This window comes from Gopherus evgoodei, chromosome 8 (genome assembly GCF_007399415.2).
Source record: "Gopherus evgoodei ecotype Sinaloan lineage chromosome 8, rGopEvg1_v1.p, whole genome shotgun sequence".
Classification (NCBI taxonomy): Eukaryota; Metazoa; Chordata; order Testudines; family Testudinidae; genus Gopherus; species Gopherus evgoodei.
This window is the reverse complement of record NC_044329.1, coordinates 58,023,324-58,046,060: the sequence shown is the minus strand read 5'-3', so window position 1 is coordinate 58,046,060 and position 22,737 is coordinate 58,023,324. Positions and strand designations below refer to the sequence as shown.

Here is a 22,737-nt window from a genome sequence, read left to right as displayed (position 1 = left end):
GGCAAGAGGCACAGGTGGAGTTGAAGGGATAGCGCCAGCCTTCGACTTACCACAGTGAAGACACTGTGGTGAGTAGATCTAAGTACGCTGACTTCAGTCACTTAACATAGCTGAAGTTAACAAATTTATCTGAGCATAGTACGTTTGTTAGTCTCTAAGGTGCCAGAAGTACTCCTGTTCTTTTTATGGATACAGCCTAACTTGGCTGCTACTCTGATAGCTGAAGTTGCGTAACTTAGATTGATCCTCCCAAGTGTAGACCAGGCTTTATATATAGACTGAAAGCAGTTCAGGACAGGAGTAGGTGTTTCTACAGTGTTTAGCACAACAGGATACTGATCCGTGACTAGGGTTCCTTGGCATTACGGTAACAGAAATAATTAATAATAGCAAGTTATAAGTTTTAAAGCCACTTAAAACTAAATCTAATGGATCAAACTGATGATCTTATGGAGATTTATAGTATTACAGCTAGCTTTCATAACATTGTCTCTGGTGAAGGATACCTTCTTAAACACAGCCTTCTGCTAAAACAAAAGCTGAGTGGTTGGATGTTTATATACCAGACTCCTATTTTCAGAAAGGTTTATTAGTGCTATAAGCATTTGACTCTTGGCAGACCTTTGCTTATATGACCTCATCCAAGGAGTCTTTTTTTATTATTACTACAAAAATTTGAAATACTAAAAATTAGTTAGAGTTATAGGGATGCAAAGTGTTAAGATGCTTAACTGAGACCCTATGACTGACCCTTTTGCAGACCGCTCAGTTGTAATGGGTCCAGTGGGATGGGTGTCTTTGGATGCTCTCTGTGGTGGGGAATTTTGTTTAAAAAAAGAAGTTTAAATATGAAAGGCTGAAACAGACCGAATGGAACTAGATTCATACATAGTCTCACTCTGTTGTCTTTTGTGTCATAACAATAGGGATGAATTTGTCCAAGATTTCAAGCCTGTCAATACTTAATGGTACTTTGTAAAGCATAAAATTCTGATATAGTTGCAATAAACAAGCAGATTTCTAATTCACTGACATTTTCGGTATGAATTCTGCAGCACTCTCTCCAATATGGTAAACAATAATTTACATTTTTACCTAGTGCCTTTCATCTAAAAGGATTACAAAGCACTTTATACACACAGCACCACTGAAAAGCAGCTACTTGGGGGTCACTGGATCAAACCACTACTCTGATGAAAAATGCCAGAGGATATTTAATATCCATGCACAGTAAACAGGCCTTCAGTTTTTAAAGTCACAAAGGAAAGACACCTACCCCACTGCAATAAACTACAAGGAACTCAATTTCTCTTTCTTAGAAGGATGAAGAACTCAGTAGACCTTCACAGGATTTGCATTGGTAGTTCCAGGGAGCCTAGACACTCTCAACTTGATTTTTTTAAAGGAAAAATTGTTTAATCATAAAGAGTTCCTGTATTTTCCAAACTAAAGCCCACATCCCACTGTTGGATATGTATGCATTACTCTTCCATTGGCTTCAGTTTGACCCTGAATCAGCAACCCACACAGGCAGGACTTACAGCATCATTAAAAAGAAAGAGAACTCCAACACTGGGAAATCCAATGGCTTTTTGGAAGTAATTCATTTTATACAGTGCTATCAATTACAAACCGCTGAAAAAGTTAAACATGTAGAATAATAAAACCACATCAGCTCTAGATTTCAAAGTAAAGCAAAACAAAAAACTGATGACACTTCCAAAAAACAGTTCTTCTTTTTAAGGCAGAATTGCTGGTGGAGTGCACATTAATCACCAGTGTTCTAGCATAAGGGCTGTTTATTGACCAGGGGACCAGCCCTGTTCCCGCTGAAGTCAACAGCGAGAGCAGGCTCAGGTCCCATCCACTTAAAGGACTTAAAATATTTTAAGTTCTGAAGCGCTTAAAGTGAACAAAAAGGTTGTGGGACTGTTTTGATTTTAAAATAATTGTGCAGGATTACTGCTTATAAAAGATACCAGCCTGACAGCCCAGGAGACTGAATTTATCCATTTATGAACAGAACAGCTGCAGACTTTCTAATATGCGGCCTCTCTGCCCACAAATATACTTCAATCCTTACCTGGAGGGACCAGTTCTATCCAGCAGTAAAGGATAGTTCATCTTCCATGACGCTTCAGTCCTTGACCTCTCCCTACAATCAAAGTAGTATACCAACTCCTGCCAGTTGTGGTGGTGGTCTCTGTAACATGGACACCTGTCCACTGACTACTTGTCTGAGCACCCCACTCCCCATCCATGGACGCTACTAAACAGTAGTGACTCCAATGAAAAGTGCTTCAGTTGTGGTGACTACATCTGTGGGACAATCTCACTCAAAACGGTTTTGACCTCTGGTAAAACTACCATCTGTGCAATTAACAGGAGCTCAAAAATACATTCAGCTATTTTTCCCCCAACCCTGCTATAAACAGGAGGCAGAGATGGGAAATTTGCCACTCATCAAAGGAAGCAGATTTGAAATAATCTGTTCTCCTTAGAACTCTGTGTACTTCTTGGAAATAGGGAAAGGGGAAATTCTGAACACTATCTGCATGCAGGACAAAGTTTGCTTATCTTTCTAGACTGTGTTTTTAGTGCTGCTGTCTCGCACGTTGCTTTATGCTGTGATACCTGACAAAAAAAATCTATTTGATTTAAATCTCAGGGTAGCCCTAAGAGCCTCTAAATTATTGACCTTATATGGATTGAGGAAAGATGTTTTTCAAACTGGTAAATAAATCTGATCTAGAATGTGTATTGTGCCTTTCATTCTGAAGGAAATTTACAAATAGATAAAAATATGGGCCAGATCCTCAAGCGGTGTAGTGACATAGCTCCATTGGCTTTAATGGAGTGATGGCATTTGATACCAATGGAGGGTCTAACCTTATAGGAGTTTAGAGCATTCAGCATCTTGCAGTATTTGGTCTTCTATACAGGCCTTGTTTCACCCACAACTAAAATGCACCTGCCTTTGGGATGAAACACTGCACTTGTGTAACAGCACATAGCAACACTGCACAACTGAGTAAGACAGAAAGAGAAGATGAATGGTGTATGCAACTGAAAAAGAAGTAAAATTATAGCCCAGTTCTGCTCCCATTGTAATTAATGGGAGTTTTTCCATTGACTTCAAAGGGTCCTGGACTGAGTCCACAGGTAGACAGAATGTAGGTATGTACAGTTGTTAGAATGTGTTCAGGTCCAGGGGCCTGATCCTGAGGGGTAGAGAACACATACCACTCTTAGTGAAATGATTGAGAGTGCTCAGTTATTTTCAGGATCAGACCCTGGACTAAAATCCCTACACCTGCAAAAAGTACTATGGGATCCATGACCACAACTGATCAAATCCTAGTCTTATATATCATCCAGAAGATTAAGAGTTGAACACAATAGAACTTTTTTTCAGGCATTGCAGATACCGAGTTGTTCTTTAATGTTAAAACCAGTCTCTGCTAAAAGTTAATACCATAACTATGCCGTGGAATTCAGCTCTTTGGACCAGGGCTCCAAAGTCTACAAGTAATCTCTCAAGATGCCACTGCGCCGGTTTTACTCACCCCTAGCCATCTTGCTCCTTTATTGGCAGCCTGTTGAATCTGTACTCTTTTGAGGGTGACATGGTAAACAGCTCCTTCCTCTACCTCTTCACCCCCGTCCTGAATTGAGCTCTGCCATGGAAGGGGGGGGGAAAAAAAGAGAGAAAGAAAAAAAAAGGTACTTTTTCCCCCTTCTCTGCTAACCACAATCTGTACTAGCTGCTATACTGCTTATTGCAGAGCTCAGCGCACTAGATGGGCTGTACAAAGTAAATATAAGAATCAAAGCAATCCAGGACACTTTTCGATTGAGGGAATGGTGAGATACTCTTGGCAAGCTGCCATTTCCGATGGTATCAGGATATCCTGACTTTCCATTTAGTTCTTTTTCCTAGACTTGCACATATTTTAAATAGTTTTATAGTCTTTTTTGAAGGAAATGATTCCATTTTGATTAGTAAACATTTTTAAAAGCAATTACTCTCTTTGGTTTTCCTTTATGGAAAGAATTGTACTTTAAAAGAGAGGAATTCCATAGGCTGAGATAATTTAAACGTAGAAACTAAAAGTTATTTAAAATGCAGTGTGTCTATTTCTTTTGACACTAGGGATTAAAAGCACTTTGTTTTGTTTTTTAATATTATTTCAGGCTACAAAAGCTTCCCAGGGCTAAGACTTTGAAAGTTACAAATATCAGAAAGCAGAAGCAGCACCATAATATCACATCAAAGCTTTAATTGAAACATAACCTGAAATAATTCTCCATTTTATATTTCCTAATCTAAAGAACAAAATAGAAAAACAAAGACAAACCACTATTGCTGAGCCAGAAAAAAAAATCCTGAATTCATCCTCAAGGACTCATCTAACTTCCCTTTCTCAAATGCTTCCCTCTTCTGTGCCACTCCACAACACACACAGAAAGTCAATTACTTTGCAGATAAGCATCATTTTAAAAGCAGTAATGCACACTAAGAGGTAATTATACAGAACAATGAGAAGGAGACTTTAAAAGTGGGTCTCAAGAGATTGCAGACACAAAAAGTTGCACACAAATATGTCAGTGTGCCAGATTCACTCAGAAAGAATACAATCCAATCCTGAAATAGGGATTCTCCATCTAGAAAGTCTTTAGAGAAGTAAGGGAGCTCTAGTTACCATTTTAGCTTTCCAAAGCAATTTCATTCTCAGTTTCCTCTTCAGGACATCGACGGGGCATGATGGATCCTGTTCTGAAGCAAATAGCTTTTACAATCCTCTCACATACTTTCTCAACTCAGTAGACAGCACTCTGCCTCTGCTGCTTGGATTCTGCAGTCAATTCATGACCACAAAGAACTGTGAGCGGTTTACTGAGAGTGAGTGAGACACAGAGAGACTCCTCCCCCATCACACACACACACTGTGATGTAAGGTTTTCCTGTTTATGCTCATGAATTTAAACTCCCCTTTCTAAGCACCACCACATATAAAGTTACTATAAAATAATCTTTCAGTGCTTAACGATCCTTCAACATTGTGCTAAGCCTCTGGAATTCATCTTAGTTTCCTGATACATACTAGGTACCAAAGTAATTTTTCCCCCCTTCCTTAACTATAAGAGACAAAGAGAGGGGAGTGGTGAAGGGGGAGGGTTAAATAAACTGCTATTATCCACTTGCGTAGACTTCTCTGAATAATTAAATCAGAGTGACTCCAGCCAGGCATTAACAATGTAAAGCTGCAATACCAATAGAGGAGTTTATCTTTATCTTTCAGAAGCATAAAAATGGTACCTCAATATTCTAAAAGCCTTTAGAATTGAAAACCATTCAGAATCAAGACATTCAAAATGGGTTTTATAGTGCACTGATCTGATGGCAGAACAGAACAGACTTTCTGAAAACTTCACTTAAAAGACAAACATAACACATTCTCACTTCAGTAAAATGAGACTCAGGAGTTTCCATCAAACAAGAGAGGATCTTTTTTTTCCTATTAAGAAAACTCAAAGTTTTTCAGTGGTGATTCTAGGTATGTTCATGGGAATCCTGCAGTATTAATTACTTACCCAGCTCAGTAAGTGTACAATGCACTGTACAGAACAAGTATAAAATGACAGGAACACTGCCTTGAAAAGATGACAGTCTTACTCAGGAGATGTGATACATAGTTCAGCTTTCTGGACACAAGGAGATGCAGAATCCTCATGGATGACAGAAAATTAAGCCAAACTTGGAGCTTTTTGACCAAATTGTTTTCAAATTATGAGATGGCAAAAAATTGCCTGTAGTCCTTTTGGAGGCTCTCATCACATTAATTTGTAGCAAATACAGAGATAATTGTAGTCCATTTTCCAAAATCAGTAATGTACATGAAAGTGTCACAAGCAATTCACAAACGTGGATTGTTTTTTTAAACAAAAAAGGCCAATTTTTTTAAGTGTCAAAAAATCAGATAGCCTGAAGAGTTCTGGTTGTGAATATATATCAGTGACATTAGGGGAAAAAGCTAACAGAGTGTTCTAGTTTAAAAAACAAATAGCTTTGAATGTCCTAATTTTTGGTTAAGATTGCATATTAAAGATCTCCAGAATTTTGAAAGTATGGCTCAAGATAGCTCAAACTACAGTTAGTATATCATCCATACCATCTACACCTCTCCCAATGAGATCAAACTTTACTGTTACGCACTGCACTTCTTCAACCTTTGCAATACAAGCCACTCACTCTCATTCTATTTATCCAGGCCTGGCACACTAATGAACACCAGTCACTCAATACTGCATGTAAGAGCCATCCACTCCAAAGATCAGTTCTAGCTCTTTCAATTCACCTTCTCTTTGTAAGCCACCTTCCCACTATTAACCAAGAAAACACAATAACATTTTCACATCTTACCCTCTACATACAATCCATAAACAACACCGGCCAATATCTACCATTCCATTATATGCCACAAAGCCTTAACTACCCTATATAGACTAGAAACCCCTGCATGATTCATATTATCATAGAACCTAAGAGCGCTAGTCATGAACTGGGAACCCCTTGTGGTAGGCGCTGTACAAACACGACTTACTTTTCTTCATAATGTGGGTCCACGACACCTCACCCTGCACATTCAATCAGATATCCACTCTGAACCTTACCAATGTACAAATAATAGGCACAGATGTGAATGTACCTCATCTGAAGATCTCGAAGCACTTTACTGACACTAATTAAGTTCTCCTCAGACCATCTCAGTGAGGCAAGTAAACAGTATAGTATTAGTAACCCTTTTTCAGATGAATAAACTGAAGCACACAGAAGTCAAGTGCACAGGATCACTCAGTGAGACAGTAACAAAGCCAAGCACAGAATAAAGGAGCACAGACCCCTGCTCTAACTACCGGTAGACTTATTTATACATATTGATGTTATTACCAGTTAGGGCAAGCATGGTGCTAACTAAGGGAGACTACCACTTGCAGCTGCTAACAACAGGAAACAAGGAACATTATTTTAAGCTATGAAACTAAGACTGAAGTGTATTGCCATGGTTGAACTCCTTTGACTATTTCCAGGCTATGTGTGTGTTTATTTGTTGGTTGTGTAATACCAAAATGATCCAGGATATGTTCTATGCTATATCAGATAATGTCTCTGTGTTACAAGCAACTACTAAGTCTGGTAGCCTATAAATTTAGAAGTATGTTTTAGGTGCAGTTTTACAGGCTAGCTGAGCTGAAAATTTTGCATGCTGAAAGTTGGAACATAATTTTTGACATTCAAAAACCTGGATTTGTGTTGAATACATAAAAATGAATCAGCAATTTTATAAACTGGTTCTAAAAATTTGGCTCATTAAAAAGCAAAATATAACAGGTTCCCACCTGAAGAGGGGAGGATTCATACTGCCAAAAGTAAAACACCAAGTCTGGACAATTATCTATTATCAAAAAGATGAGTTCTTGGTCAACTGTCCAGTTGACACTACACAGAGGTATCATGTTCCAGCACCAGAGCTAGCAGTCACCAAAGAGGCAAGTACTTCTAATCCATTGTGTTTTCATTGCAAGAAATTGGCAACAAGTTGATGCAAAAAAGAAAAAAGTAGCCCATATTTGACCGTATCTTTCTCCTATTGAAATCAATGACAAAAGTCCCCATTGATTCCCAGTGACAAAGATTGGGGCCTTCATGATTGCCTGGTCACTGAAAGTCAAGCTCAGCACTTTGCACTCAAAATAAGGTGTAATCCCTCCTCCTGTGCATGTCTGTGAATCCTATTGGTTGCCGATATCTGAAAGAAATGGGGGTGGGGACACGGGGAAGATGAGGCAGGAATGTCAGTCAACACTTCTACATCCAGATAGCAGGTGAGACAGCCAGCCACCCTTGTATTTGATTCAACCAGCCATTAGTTATTTGGCTATGATTTTGACAGATCCATGGATTTACTTATTAGCAAGGATCAGGATGGACATTCTGTAAGTGCAGAAGGGGTTCTTCAATGAAACTGTAAAGGGCTCACAAAGCTGATTAATTTGTAAATTGTTATTTTTAATTATGTAATGTGCCAAGGTGCTTCAGCAATTGGCACCGATATACTTTCTAAACAAACAAACAAACCCAACCATATCTAAATAAATCAACCAGTAGAAGGGAGGATAATATTCAAGTATGCTTTGAGCCTTTTCTTTTCTTTATTTACCAAATTATTATGGCAGCAGTTTGCATTTATACATCATTTTTCATCCTGAAGAACTGCAAATTGCTTCAAAGAAATGTAGCCACCTCTGGGCTGCCAGGCAGCAACCCATACCACTGCAGACAAAACACTTCATAACAGTGTGGGAAAGGGAAATTTTTGGTCAAGGGCAGCAGAGTGTCATGGGATCTAATGTCAATGCAAAGCAGATAGAAGCTCTATTTTAAGGACTGATTTAAAAAAAACCCACACAATAATCTGCATAGAACTTAATTTATCTACTTTGCAAAAATGGACTCGCCTACATTTGAACCTGTGATTTCACAGAGTCTAAGTCTGTCAGATCTTGGCAGGCTTATTATCAGACACAGCCACTATTTAGGTTAGCATGTAAGAGCATGTACTTATCGTACCAACCCCCTCCTCTGCCAACCTGTTCCTTTCCCTGATGAGGCAGGGAATATTGAGGTATAGACATCCAGCTCTTTCCAGCATCATCCATCTCTCACTTTCATAGGCACTAAATTCACTCGTATTTAAATACATTTTCAAAACAGTAGATTTCTGAGTGAGTCTTGGAGGTGAAGTGTGGTGCAGCCAAAGGGGAATAGGACAGAGCGTATTTGTTCCCTAGTGCCCTCAGTCAGCTGATCCTGAGGGGAAGTGTCAGGATCAGCTTGAGGAAGAAGTTAGATTCCACAATAAGAGTTGTCGCTTTGTAGGAAAGAGGGGAAATGGAAAACAAGATAAAAATACAATAGTCTTATCTGGAAATCTTTAATGTTTACTTGATCAGAACTGAGACTTTAATTAGACTTTTGTTTACCTATCTCCTTAAATCATTTTAAATCATTCTTTTTAGTTTTTAAAGTTATTTCCCCACACTAGTTTAGTAGCTAGGAAAAAATTAAAACGACCGTGACCAAGCCTAATCAAAATTTAACATGGAGCCTGGAACAACAAACTCATTTGATCTGACATTTGTCCCTACCTAAGGCCTCAGTTTAGCAAAGAATTTAAATACGTGCTTAAAGTTAATTATGTGCTTAACACCTAATGGAACTTAAGCCCAGGCGTAAGTATTCTGCTGAATCCAGTCCTAGATCCTGAAGTCAATGGAATTGAGGGAGATCAACACCTGGTGGGATTAAGCCCTCTATCCAATATTATCTAACAATGATCACATTTTGAAATAGATTTTAAAGCCAACTAAGGGATCTGGATGCCTAGTTAAAAACTGAGTGTCCAAATCCCCTAGCCAGCTTTAAAATTCTCAGCCTTAAACTTCTATGTTGAGAGATGATGGGTTCCAGTGGTATTCTCCATATTAAGTACACGTACAAGTCTCAAACTACTAGAATTTTTCAAGAGAAGGAAACATTTCACTCTTGGCCACTGTACAGGCTAGAAATCTAACACAGGTGCCCATTTTTATTTTCTGCTCTAGCAGATAACCTTCAGAGGTTAGTAGAGACAGACAATTGTAAATGTTGTTCTTGCAATTAACTTTAAAAATAGAAAAATAAACTCATTTTATTTTAGCCTTCTAGTTACCACACAGTCAGTGTCTGCTAAATTTAAGTATGTAAAGACCTACCCAGTATACGAACACTAAAGTGGCACAGGGAAGATTTCTCTTCTGCCTATCTAGGAAATTATAAGTCCTCCATCATTGTGGTATCTGATAACCTATTCAAGATGAGAAGCAGAGATCAGAATGCATATACAATACCAAGAGGATCCAGGCTCTGATTAATATAAAGGACGATCCATAAAGATCTCATGGCCTGATGGTAATACAGAAAAGAATAACTATTCTGAACCAACTGCAGCTTGGGTTACTACAACTACTATTTTGTAGTTCCAGCAAGGTTTAATAATGATTAGGTAAACAAGATTTGCCATGGTCTACACTGGCTGGTCAGCAATGTGTTAGCTAATTTGACTCTCCATAATTGTGTTCAAACATGATAACATTTTCTAGTGAAGACAAGCCTTATGTGTTCCTGCCACTTCTGCTGTATAGATTATATATGTTTCTGCTAATGCCTCTCTTTGTGCATTCTTTCACCCTTGCAAGGAGAATGAACTATAAATCCATTTGTGAATACAAACTCATCCTTTTCACTATGTGACACTATAAAATATAGTTAACCCTGGAAAGTTCCAAAGCTGTGAACCATGGATCACTGGTGTGGTTCACGGAGCACTTACAGATGGTCCACAGAGAACTAAGATAGTTACATAGTGCTGACCCCTCCTCATTTTTAGTTGTTGCTATAGCTAGCATCCAGGTTCTTCATCGAAAAGACAAGTCAAAATACCTACAACAGTACCTGAAAACAAGGAGGAACCAATCTTGCTGACTAACAGGGGCCACTCCTGCCTAACAGGAGAGGAAAGAGGACCATCTTCAGGGACCAGAACGACCAGCCACTAGCAGAAGAATGTCCAGGAGAACAAGGGAAAAAGGAACAAGGTAGCCAGACTCTAGGCAGTAGATGAAGGGTACTTAGTGGCTAGACAGCATCTGCAGGAGAGAAGGGAACCAAACAGCCAGAAAGCGTGTGCACACAGGGAGAGAACAAGTAGACCAGATTGCAAAGCAGCACATGCAGGGAAGTCTTGGTTAGAGAGAGGGTTCTGTAGAATTCCTGAGATTTAAACCATTTTAAAAGAAAGTTAAATAAATGTGCACAAAAGATGACTCACAAGTGAACTAGAATGCACACATTATAAAAATCAAAACATAAACCTTTACATTTTATACAGAATTTTAGTGATTTATTGGCTGTGGCTATTATGTACTCCCCTTTAGTAGTATCACCATCCTACTATACATAAAGTCATTCACTAGCATTCCTTTAATACAGTACAGACCTGATTCTCTGTTGCCCTTCACTTTATTATGTGGTCATTTACACCAGAAAGGTAGTGTTTTAGACCGACTTGGCAGGCCCCTTTACGCTGTCTTAGAGCAGATCTATACCAGAAGTGCTACATCGGTGCAGCTGTACTAGCAACCACACGCCACACAACAAAAACACTAACCCAGGAACCTATCCTTGCAACAAAGCCTGTTGCCAACTCTATCCACATATCTATTCAAGGGACACCATCACAGGACCTAATGACATCAGCCACACCATCAGGGGCTCGTTCACCTGCACATCTACCAATGTGACATATGCCATCATATGCCTGCAATGCCCCTCTGCCATGTACATTGGCCAAACCGGACAGTCTCTGTGCAAAAGAATAAATGGACACAAATCAGATGTCAAGAATTATAACATTCAAAAAACAGTCGGAGAACACTTCAACCTCCCTGGACACTCAATTACAGACCTAAAAGTCGCAATTCTTCAACAAAAAACTTCAAAAACAGACTCCAACGAGAAAGTGCAGAACTGGAATTAATTTGCAAATTGGATACCATTAAATTAGGCTTGAATAAAGACTGGGAGTGGCTGGGTAATTTTCCCCCCTACTCTTACTCACACCTTCTTGTCAACTGTTTGAAATGGGCCATTTTGATTATCACTACAAAAGTTCTTTTTCCTGTTGCTGATAATAGCCCACCTTAATTGATTAGTCTCATTAGAGTTGGTATAGCAACCTCCATTTTTTCATATTCTCTGTGTGTGTGTATATATATCTTCCTACTGTATTTTCCACTGCATGCATCTGGATGAAGTAGGTTTTAGCCCACAAAAGCTTATGCCCAAATAAATTTGTTAGTTTCTAAGGTGCCACAAGGACTCCTCATCCTTTTTGCTGATACAGACTAACAGGGTTACCCCTCTGAAACCTTTCAGATGAATGACACCCAGTACACACACAATGGATCAACTGGAAAAAACTGCTGATCAAAAATTACACAGTTTTCAAGCCACTAAGTGTATTAATCAAAATGAAAATTAGCTTACAGGAAAGGAAAGAACTGCTTCCATCATTTCAATTCCAGACAGCGAGCATGTACTACAGACTATGGTGCTTATTCTCCAATGCTTGGAACCTTACTGAGTCATTTACACCTGTGTAAGGTCAGGGTAAAATGCTACCAAAGTAGAATGGTAGGTTTTACACCCACTTTACAATCAATTTGCGAGATGTAAATGACTACATCAAACTAGGTCCTATGAGCCCCACTAGATTCAGGGCCAGGACTAAGGGTTTTGCCAGTCATGGCAGAAAAACATATTGGAGCCGTCACTTCTGAAACAATAGACCAAAAAGAAAAAAGCAGTGTGGCATCCCCCTGAAAGCTGGCATGCAGGGCAATCCCCCAACTCACCTGCCCCTAAAACTGGCCCTGAGCAGTTCAACTCTTCTTGTGAAGCTAGTAGGTAGCAGAAGCCTTAAAGTCATTAAATTCGCCAGCATGATTGTAAAATGCCAAAGGAAATACAATATATATTCCCTACACAAAACTATGTTAACAGAACATTAAGGTTGCATAGTTAAGAGCTCTAAATCAGGAAATACCAAAGTTAAGAATGAACATGCAACCTTAACTCTACAACTAGTGCATATTTATGTGATAGAGACTACAGTTACATGGGCAAGTACTGTGTCTCAGTGTACACAATATAATAGGATATACTTTTCCTGCATGTGTAGCATCTTGTGCTACTGTGCATGCATAAGGAGTTTCACTGGCCAAGACTTTGAAACAATGCTGCTTGCAAAAACAAAAAACAAAACAAAATGAAACAAAAAAGGGGAAACCAACACTGATAAACTTCATAATCTGTAACCGTTTGTCTAGAAACATTGGATTATCCTAGTATCAGAGGAGTAGCCATGTTAGTCTGGATCTGTAAAAGCAGCAAAGAAAGAGAAACTTTCAAAGAGAAACTGCTGAGCTTCAGTTCATCTGCAAATTTGACACCATCAGCTCAGGATTAAACAAAGACTGTGAATGGCTCGCCAACTACAAAACCAGTTTCTCCTCCCTTGGTTTTCACACCTCAACTGCTAGAACAGGGCCTCATCCTCCCTGATTGAACTAACCTTGTTATCTCTAGCTTGCTTCTTGCTTGCATATATATACCTTCCCCTGGAAATTTCCACTACATGCATCCAACAAAGTGGATATTCACCCACAAAAGCTCATGCTTCAAAACGTCTGTTAGTCTATAAGGTGCCACAGGATTCTTTGCTGGATTATTCTAGTCTATGCACTTGAGGAGATACCGAGGATGAAATCCCCGTCCTGTGAGCCGTATAAACTATGGAGCTGCTAAGGTGTGTCAGAGTGGAACTCTTTCCGATTCACATTACAAAGCACACAGGAAACCTCTCTCGCCTCCTCCACTCCTTACAAGAACCACAGAACTTCTCTTCTGCCCCGATGAGACTTACAATATCTATAAGAGCAGTGGCAAGAGCTCCTAGGAGCCCTTGTGCACAGTGAGACATTACAGAGTGTTTAAGAATCTTCCCTCAACTCCTATGAATCTTACAAGGTCTGCAGCCCTTTCTGCAGTTCTAGGTGTCCCCATCTCTTCACAGCAATATCTCTCACTAGTTTTTACTACCTAATTGGCTATGCATGCCTACATTTACAGCAAATCTTCCCTCTTTTGCAGCCTTTACAAGCTTTAAAGACAGACCTAAAGTGCATGCTCTGTATGTGATTTTCTAAGGGTTATAATTGGGTCAAATCAAAGCCAAAAACTCTAAGGTATTTCCCCACAATTAGGGTTATTTCCATGCCAGATTTTAGCACACACCACTTAGGCTGTAGAGCTGTTCAAAAGAAGGGAGCAAAAAATATTTTTTCCTCTCTCCTCATATTCACAAATGGATTAAATGTTTTGTTCAAACTTTCCAAAAAAATTCTCTTTGACTAGAGTCCAAAGGCCTGATTCTCCTCTCATTTGCACCATTTTAAAAAAAACTTTGTTGATACTTTTCAGATTTTCAGCAGACATAAAGAAAAGTCATTGTTACATTTCAGACTGACTATAGGTAACAATTGACATCAGTGGAGCTCCTATCAATTTACATGGCTGGGAGACCAGAATCCACCTCAATGACAGGAAAAATCCAACTACCCCCAAATTAGTATTTTTCAGAATATGATGGCTGACTGAAACCAGGAGGCTAATATAACCTGGAAATCTTTACATCATTATAAAAACAGTGGTCACTACCATACCACTGTTACATCACAACAGTGAACATGCTGTCACTCACTGACATGCTCCACTCGGTAATTTCTTTGTAAAAAAAACCCAATTGTTTTCAAAAGAGGATAAAAATCAGCAGTTTTGTGAAACTCCAAACTGCTGGACAGATTTTCCTTTTTAAATGTCTTTGGTCAAATTAGTGGATTTCAGCCCTTGTAAGATATTGATAAAATTGGAGCAGCACCAAGATGTCACACATTACAATTATTGCGGGAGGGATAGCTCAGTGGTTTGAGCATTGGCCTGCTAAACCCAGGATTGTGAGTTCAATCCTTGAAGGAGCCATTTAGGGATCTGGGGCAAAAAATCTGCCAAGGACAGTACTTGGACCTGCTGTGAAGGCAGGGGACTGGACTCAATGACCTTTCAAGGTCCCTTCCAGTTCTATGAGATTATTATATGGAGATATACCTATCAAGAGACTCCAGTGAGATGTGAAAGACAGAATCACACCTGAAAGGGACTTACAGATTCTTCAGCTTTTTGTCTCAGTCAAATTTAAGTGAGCCAGGAATTACATACATATGCACCATCTTGTTTGCTTTCCATTCTCAGGTTAAAACAAAACAAAACAAAACAAAACAAAAACACCTTATACAGTAACATTTGTTAGTGTTTCTTAGTTGTGCTAGCTGTTGTATTTTGGGAGTTTAAAAAATAAATTCAGCATTTAAACATCTCCATCCTCCTGCCTTAGTTTAGTTTGGTTCTTGCTCTCCCTTGTCACCTGATCTTCCATAGAACAAATCTCTGCTACTTACTAGGCATCTTTGTTATTTTCAGTTATGAGCCCCACCCTTCCCCTCAGTGTCTCTCTTCCAGATACTCTTTCCTCCCTTTCTGATTTATCCTCTTTCATTTTTCAGTCTTTAATGCTTAGCTCCCACTGCTTTTTATTTTGCAGCAATGTTTTAGCCCACGTGCTTCTAATTTCCCTACTGTTCAGTATGCTTCTTGTGCATTCATGTGGACCAATCTGGTTTTACATAGTGTCTTTCATACCCTGGATATCCCAAAGTACTTTATAAAACAAAGTACTAGATACTGCAGGCCAAATCCTTAGGACTGTCCCTTCTGCCACCAGCACAACTTGGGGAAGAACAGCACAAACATGACACTAAGTCTTTGTAGCACCCTGATCCTTGAACAGCCAGGCTGCCACCAATGACCAACAGAGAGTGGCCTTAGGGCTCTTAGTTGTGCTGGCTGCAACAGCGTCCAGGGGGCAATCCAACCACCATGGACTGCAGAAGTGAAGCAATGCTCTGGCCATAACCCCTTTTCTCCTAGTTATACCCCATATATGTTGGACTGTGAGGGAACAGCATAAAACTACACTAGTTTTAGGGCACTGGAGGATTCCTCTATGCAGTGAGAGGACTGATCTGATTTCATAAACCAACTTTAAATCCGCTTTGTGCTGCCAGAATAGCAAGCAGATTTAGCCAGACCAAGGATTTAGCCCCAGACGTGCAGTGACTGTTCAGACTTTGGAACCACGCAAGGCTTGAACAAATTTCCTGAATTTCTGGGTTTCTTGTTCTTTGCAATAAGTTTCTTTTTCTCTCAAAAATCTAATAATCTACAAATTGCTCAGATTTTTGGAGAGCATTTCCCCCAGAAAACAACAAGAGAGCCAACAGTCCTCCAACCCTCTCATCTCACTACTGACCTAAGAAGGGATAGCCAGGTGTGTATTGCTAGAAGAGAGGGAAAGGGGACTTTGCTCATTTTTCCACCTCCTTCCATCCTTTTTGAGGAAGAACTGTGTTCTCCATCCTCTCCCCTGCTCTACTAAGGCATCCAAACCAGATTTCCTCCTCCATCCCAAAATAACATCCTATTATCGAGTCCTATACAAACATATTGTAATATTAAAAGACATCTTCATGGGATAGCATACTACTGAAAAAGGAAAAGTTTTCTGGTGGTGAAGCAAGCAGTTTCTCCTTTTGCTTGCAAAGTTGAGTTGCGAGGGCGGGGAGCTTATTCATGGTTTGAGACCCAAACCGGCCACTGATACAAGTACCCATTTAAAGAGTAATTTCCAACATACTGTTTCCTTCTTTATAGGCCTCCTCTGTCAAGTAATTATTAATACTCCAATCAGCAGCAGGCACAAACACATTCACTGTGGTGAAAACCACAGCAAAGAAATTGTTAAAAACTTTGAAAAGTCCTCATCCTCCTTAATTGCTCCTCTAACTCCCTGGTAATCTAGCAGACCTACCAATTCTCTAGTGAGCTTCTTGCTTTTGATAAACTTACAAAGCTGGCACAGGGGTGGGGCTGGAGTATGTCTTTGGCTGTTTGCTTCTCAAACACCCTTCTAATTTCCATTTTATATGCCATACTTTAGGATCCTTTCTTCTTCCACGGGTTTGATTTCCATTTTCTAAAGGATGATTCAGTTTGAATAACCTCGTGAAACTTCATACTTAATCATAATGTTTTTCTTCTTGTCTTTCTGCTTCCCCTTTTCACTTGGGGTATGCATGCCTTCTATGACTCTGTTATGGTATGGTTAAGTAATATCCATGCTGACTAAGGATTTTAATTTCCCTAATTTTGATTCTAGGGTCTTTTTGACTAGCCTTATTTTTTCTTTAATTCCCCTTTCTAAAATTTTGCATAACAGTGCTAGTTTTATTACAATTATTCCCCAGAGGATGCTGAACTTAGTAAGTAAATTGTGGGCTCCCTTATTCAGTGGCACTATTAGTACCTTTCACTCTATCTGGGGCCTATCTCTGCTCTTGGACAGACTTTTGACAGTTAGCTCTGTCTTTATATCTTAACTAGTTCAAAGCAAAAAGGACTTTGCCCCTCCCACCCATTCAATTGCAATCAGTTGGCTTGTCTTTAGTTTGACTCATTCACTTTGAAGATGCCCAGATTTCAAAAGAGGCCAATTCAATAATTTAGTTTTATTACTTCTAAAGAGGCTAGTTCCAGAGATTAGTTTTATTAGGTGCCCCTGTAACAGCTACTGCCCTAAGAATTAGTTAATAGTTTCTAAAATATCTATTTCAAAGACCAGGATTTAAATTCCAAAATTAACTCTGCGTCTTAGGTTCAAAAGGTTTAATTGGAACATTAAAGTATCATCTTGTGAATTGTGTAGGTGTAGGGACCAGCCCAGACCCACAAAGCAAAGCTGAGCCATATGCTAACACTACCTTCGTGTCCTCTAAGACAGTCGGAATCAATAATAGAGAGCAACTGATAATCAATCATTACACTATTTTGTGGTTTCTATTATAGTAGAAAGAAAGAAAGAAAGCACATAGGTTGAACTCTTCCATGGGATGTTTCAGCTGGAAGTAAATAGTTTACGCCCTGGCCAACCATTCAGAAATCCAGCATTTTGAGAGCTTTGCCAGGTGACAATCTTAGAAAAATAAGAGGGCTTCAAAATGTCAGGGAAGCCAGAATCTTGCATTTGGATTCCTTAACTTCCTCCCCAGGTCACCCCATTCTTAAAATAGACCTGGAGAAGGCACTCACAGGCTGTGAATCAGAATGAGCACACTAAGCCCAATTCTGTTCTCAGTTACAATGATGTAAATCCATTGAAGTCAATGGAGTTTTGCTGATGTAACTGAAAGCAGGATTTAGGGCTCAGTCCAACTACCCTTGAAGTCAACAGAAAGACTCTAATATTTCAGTTGGATTGGGACCTCATCCTTTCTTTTTCTTGGAGTTCAACCAGAAGCAGCAGCATCTTCTGCTTCACTGGAACAAAGTGGAGAACATTAAAGTGTAGTAAGAATTCATTACTTATCAGCGTGTCCCTTTGAATCTATTTTGTAGCATTCATTCTACCGATCCTGTATAACTTTATTGCCTCCATGTACCATCAGCTCCAGAGCTGAACACAACATTATGCACCATTATATCAGAGCTCTCCATTCTTTACAATTTTCTTTTGAGCACTGCTCCTTGATCTCCCCTTCAAATCTAAACAATGGAACTAAAAAGACATACAGAACAAACAACACTGAAATTAATATACTGCTCTCTACAACCACATAACTCCGTTTCCATCTGCTGCTCATTTCCTAACTGAAACTTCAGGGCTTTATTGATCTGTCCATATAGGCGAACTAGGCAGTCACCTAGGGTGATAAGTTAAATGGGGCGCCAAATTCAAGGAAAAAATAAAATTAAAAAATAAAATAAAATGAAAAAAAAATGAAAAAAATACAAATAAAATGACAAACACGTCATTATTTCAATACTCGTGCGTGTACGGAGGGAATATGTATTATAATTCATTTCTCTACATTTCTGAGCATTTATTAATATGTGAAATCTTTTATTTACTGCAAAATAAATATTTTAGCAAATTTTTTTTTCCAATTTGTGACATAGGGTCAAGATGACCCACTCTTCAATTTTGATAAGCAATAACTCAGCCACCATGAAACACATCTGCCAGCGGCAAGAGATGCAATGCTAGTGACACCTAATTCGAATATACATCAAGGCTGCATAGCTGGAAATTTATGTACAGCAGAGATAATCGCGAGTTGATACATGTCCAATGGTCATTTTAACATATGTTGCAGGTAGATGTGAAGAACTGAACGAATACTGTGGAAAATTGTGTTTCTTGGTGCCAAAGAATAAAGAATAATGTCTTTCAGCATTATAAATCCAAAATGTGACTATCTTTAAGCGTTATTAAACCTTGGCGTTATCGGGCTGTATAATTATGAACTTTTGTTATAACTGGTTCACATGTACTAAATAAGGTCCATAAAAGAAAAGTAACAGTGTTAACGTTTAATAGACTACAAAAGTGATGATGTCACACTCCAAGCGGGTAACCATGAGGAAGGGGATTACTTTCCAAACAACTGGCGTCGGGCTACAACATCGAAAAAGGTCATTTTGTTTCCGTGTAAACACTGTAACTAACTCTTTTAATAGGTAAGTGAGTGTATGTTACTAATCACTGAACCTTTAAGCAGTGAAAAGACGTGTTGGGATGGCTGCAATGTGGTTTAAATTGCCAACCATGTGGTGTGTCAGGCATCCTTAATGCTATAATGCTTGCAGTTGGGAGCACAGTATATAATACTATGCAAATACCCCATGGCAGAAAGAGGAAAAAGAAAACCCTCAGGAGCTGAGTATCGTAAACCAAAAGCTGAGAAGGAAAACAACCAAGCAAAACAGCCGGGATCCTTCCTGAAATATCTTCTCTTTAATCCAAATAAAGATGGAAGCAGTTCATAGCATCCAGATGTGGGAATTTTACTTGCAGCCGTTTGGAACATCCAGATGAAGGTATATTACTTTGAGATGAGGGTCGCTCACATCCACAAAAAAGCAGTTTGGAAACTCAAGATGATGGAAACTTACTTCTAGATGAAGGCAGCTCACAGCATCAGACTGATATGGAAGTGGAGAAAATGTATTCACCTTCAGAGACACATGCGGAAATTGAAGTAAATGAAGTAGAAGGAAGAAAGGATGAGGAAGTTACAAACAAATTACAGCATGGGGACCCAGCTTCATGGCCCAGATGTGATGACAGTGTGCAGCAAATTTTTGTGGAACATGGACCCGAACAAGTTCATGAATTTCCCTTCCCTAAAGATGGAAAAAAAAAATTCTGCTCAGTATTACAAGAGGAAACTCATGAATGGGGAAGAAATTCATCAAAACTGGTTACAGTATTCAGTGTCGAAGGACTCTGTGTTTTGCTTTTGCTGCAAGTTGTTTAGAAATCAAGCAATTGGTACATCACTTACTGAAAATGGTTCGAAGGACTGGAAAAACATATCTTCAATTCTCTCTTCATATGAAAGAGGTATAGAACATTTGGAATGTTTCAGAATTGGAAAGAAACTTGAATTACTATTGAAAAAAGGAAAAACCATTGATGAAGAAAATGTACGTGTGATCAAGGAAAAAGAAGAATATTGGCAACAAATATTAGAGCGTGTGATTGCTTTTGTGAGAGTTTTCAGTGGGCAAAATTTAGCATTCTGTGGCTGCGGCAGAAATGAAAAATTATACACTCCAGTAATGGAAACTTTTTAAAATCTGCTGAATACCTACCTTTGTTTGATCCAGTCATGAAGAAGCATCTATGTAAAATAACTGATCATGAAATACAGGTTCACTACATAGGAAAAAATAAGCAGAATGAACTGATTCAAATCCTAGCAAATGCCATTAAAAAGAAAATTGTAGAAGCTGCCCATTCTGCAAAATACTTTTCAATAATACTGGACTGTACACCAGATGTGAGTCATGTTGAACAAAATGATGATGATCATTCGTTTTGTGGATATGGAAAAGTCTGCAGATGAAGATAATGTTGAAATGCTCATAAAGGAACATTTTTTGGGTTTCGTACCACTGAAGGAGGCAACTGGAGCATTTATGACTGAAACTATTCTACAAGTGCTTGAAACAATGTCATTATCTGTTGAAAAAACTTATGTGGCCAACGCTATGACAATGGGAGTAATATGAAGGATAAAGACAATGGTGTGCAAAGGAAAATGACGGAAATCAATCCTAGGGCCTTTTTTGTTCCTTGCAGTGCGCATTCTCTGAATTTGGTTGTCAATGATGCTGCCAGATGCTGTTTGGAGGCAAGCAGTTTCTTTGACCTAGTGCAATGTGTTTATGTGTTTTTCTCAAGCTCAACACACCATTGGGAGATTCTGATCACCATGTGAATTCTCTAACCGTGAAACCACTTTGTCAGACAAGATTGGAGAGTCGCATTGATGCTTTGAAGCCTCTTCGCTATCAACTTGGAAGCATTTATGATACTCTAATTGAAATTTCTGATGATACTACCTTTACTGGATCATCTGGCAACATGGCATGTTCAGATGCAGAAGCTCTTGCAAATGGCTTTTCCAAGTTCAAATTTGCGACTTCACTCATTTTATGGTTGTAGTGGAGTAATTACTCTCTCCTGCCCTGTGGGGCTTGAAACAGCTCAGGAGAGGGCTGTGGCTGTGGCAAGAAGCCTAGGCTGATTGGGGAAAGTAGGCTCAGCTGTGGCCATGCCCCAATCAGGCCCAACTGGCCCCTATAAAAGGCTGTGAGCCAGAGGCCCAAGCAGTCTTCCTCTTCCTATAGAGGGAGAAGGGCCTGGCTGCAGGAAGCTAGAGACAGGGTACCTGAGTGAAGCAGGGCTGGGGAAAGGCAGAGGAGCTGGGGAGCTCCAGCCTGGAAAGCCCCAGGCTGCAGCCTAGCAGAAGGCCAAAGGGTACTAGGAGTTGCAGAGGGCAGCCCAGAGGTAGGCCAAGGCAGCAGGTCCAAACCTCCTTGCCGGTGATGTCCTTGATACTGCTATTCACTCGGCTGATGAAAGATTACAACAGATACAGCAGTAGAGTCAGTATTTGGCTTTCTATATGATATCCACAGCTTCCAAAAGAAAACAGCAAAACAGATAAGAGAATTTTGTATAAAACTGGAGTTGGCACTGACTCATGAAAATTCAAAAGACATTGATGCTACAGATTTGTGTAGTGAGCTTCAGGCTTTTTCAAGACAACTTAAGAAACACTCCACTTCTGAAGAAGTACTGAAGTTTGTTTGCAAAAATAAACGCTCAGACAGTTTTCCAAACATTTTTATAGCTCTACGCATTCTTTTAACTTTGCCAGTTTCTGTAGCTAGTGGGGAAACGGAGCTTCTCAAAGTTTAAAATTGATAATAACAACATATCTGCGTTCAACAATGGTGCAAGAGAGACTTGTTGGACTTGCCACAATGTCAATAGAGCTTGAAATAGCTGGAAAACTGGATCTAAAAGAACTAGAGATTGAATTTTCAAAACTTAAAGCAAGAGAAGTCATGTTTTAAGAGCACAGAATGTTTTTTATTCAGAGTGTTTTGTAAATGAAGTTAAAGTTCATTGAAGAGTTTTCTTATTTCTTTCCATATTGGATGTGGTGGTAATGTCAGTTAAAGCAGGATAGCGTAATGCATGATTTTAGATTTGTAATACTAAAATTATAATTAACATTTTTAATGCATTTTTATTTGAAATTGGACTGAAATATGACTAGCTGTCATGTACAAATCGATTCTGAAAATTTCATGTCTCTATTTTAACTGATCTCAGAAACATTGGTTGGACAGATAGATGGACAAACCGAATAATTTAGCCTCTGCTTTTTTTTTTAAAGGTTAAAAAACATTAAAAGGAAAAAAAGGGGCAAAATGTTTTCCAGTTTATGAAAAACCTCAGCCTAGATCTACCATTGGGGTTTGGGGGTGGAGGTGTCGATTGCATGGTTTGCCTACGGTGCCAGCTGCTGGCAGTTAGTCTAGGGCCG

The 22,737-nt window shown here is 39.2% G+C and overlaps 1 protein-coding gene across 3 annotated transcripts in view; it reads right to left on the bottom strand.

Moving 5' to 3' along the window:
• Positions 1–22,737, bottom strand: part of RGL1 (ral guanine nucleotide dissociation stimulator like 1) — a 169,635-nt gene that overhangs the window by 115,033 nt on the left and 31,865 nt on the right. The window contains exons 1-2 of one of the 3 annotated variants that reach the window (XM_030572038.1): positions 4,704–4,866; positions 3,567–3,677 (exon numbers count right to left, since the gene is read on the bottom strand). The exons of 1 other annotated variant lie outside the window; for it this stretch is intronic. In XM_030572038.1, coding sequence (XP_030427898.1) covers positions 3,567–3,677; positions 4,704–4,730 — 138 coding nt within the window. In that variant the 5' untranslated portion in view covers positions 4,731–4,866. Of the gene's footprint in view, positions 1–3,566; positions 3,678–4,703; positions 4,867–22,737 lie in introns of those variants that run through there. One more of the 3 variants, XM_030572037.1, reaches the window with a different exon arrangement.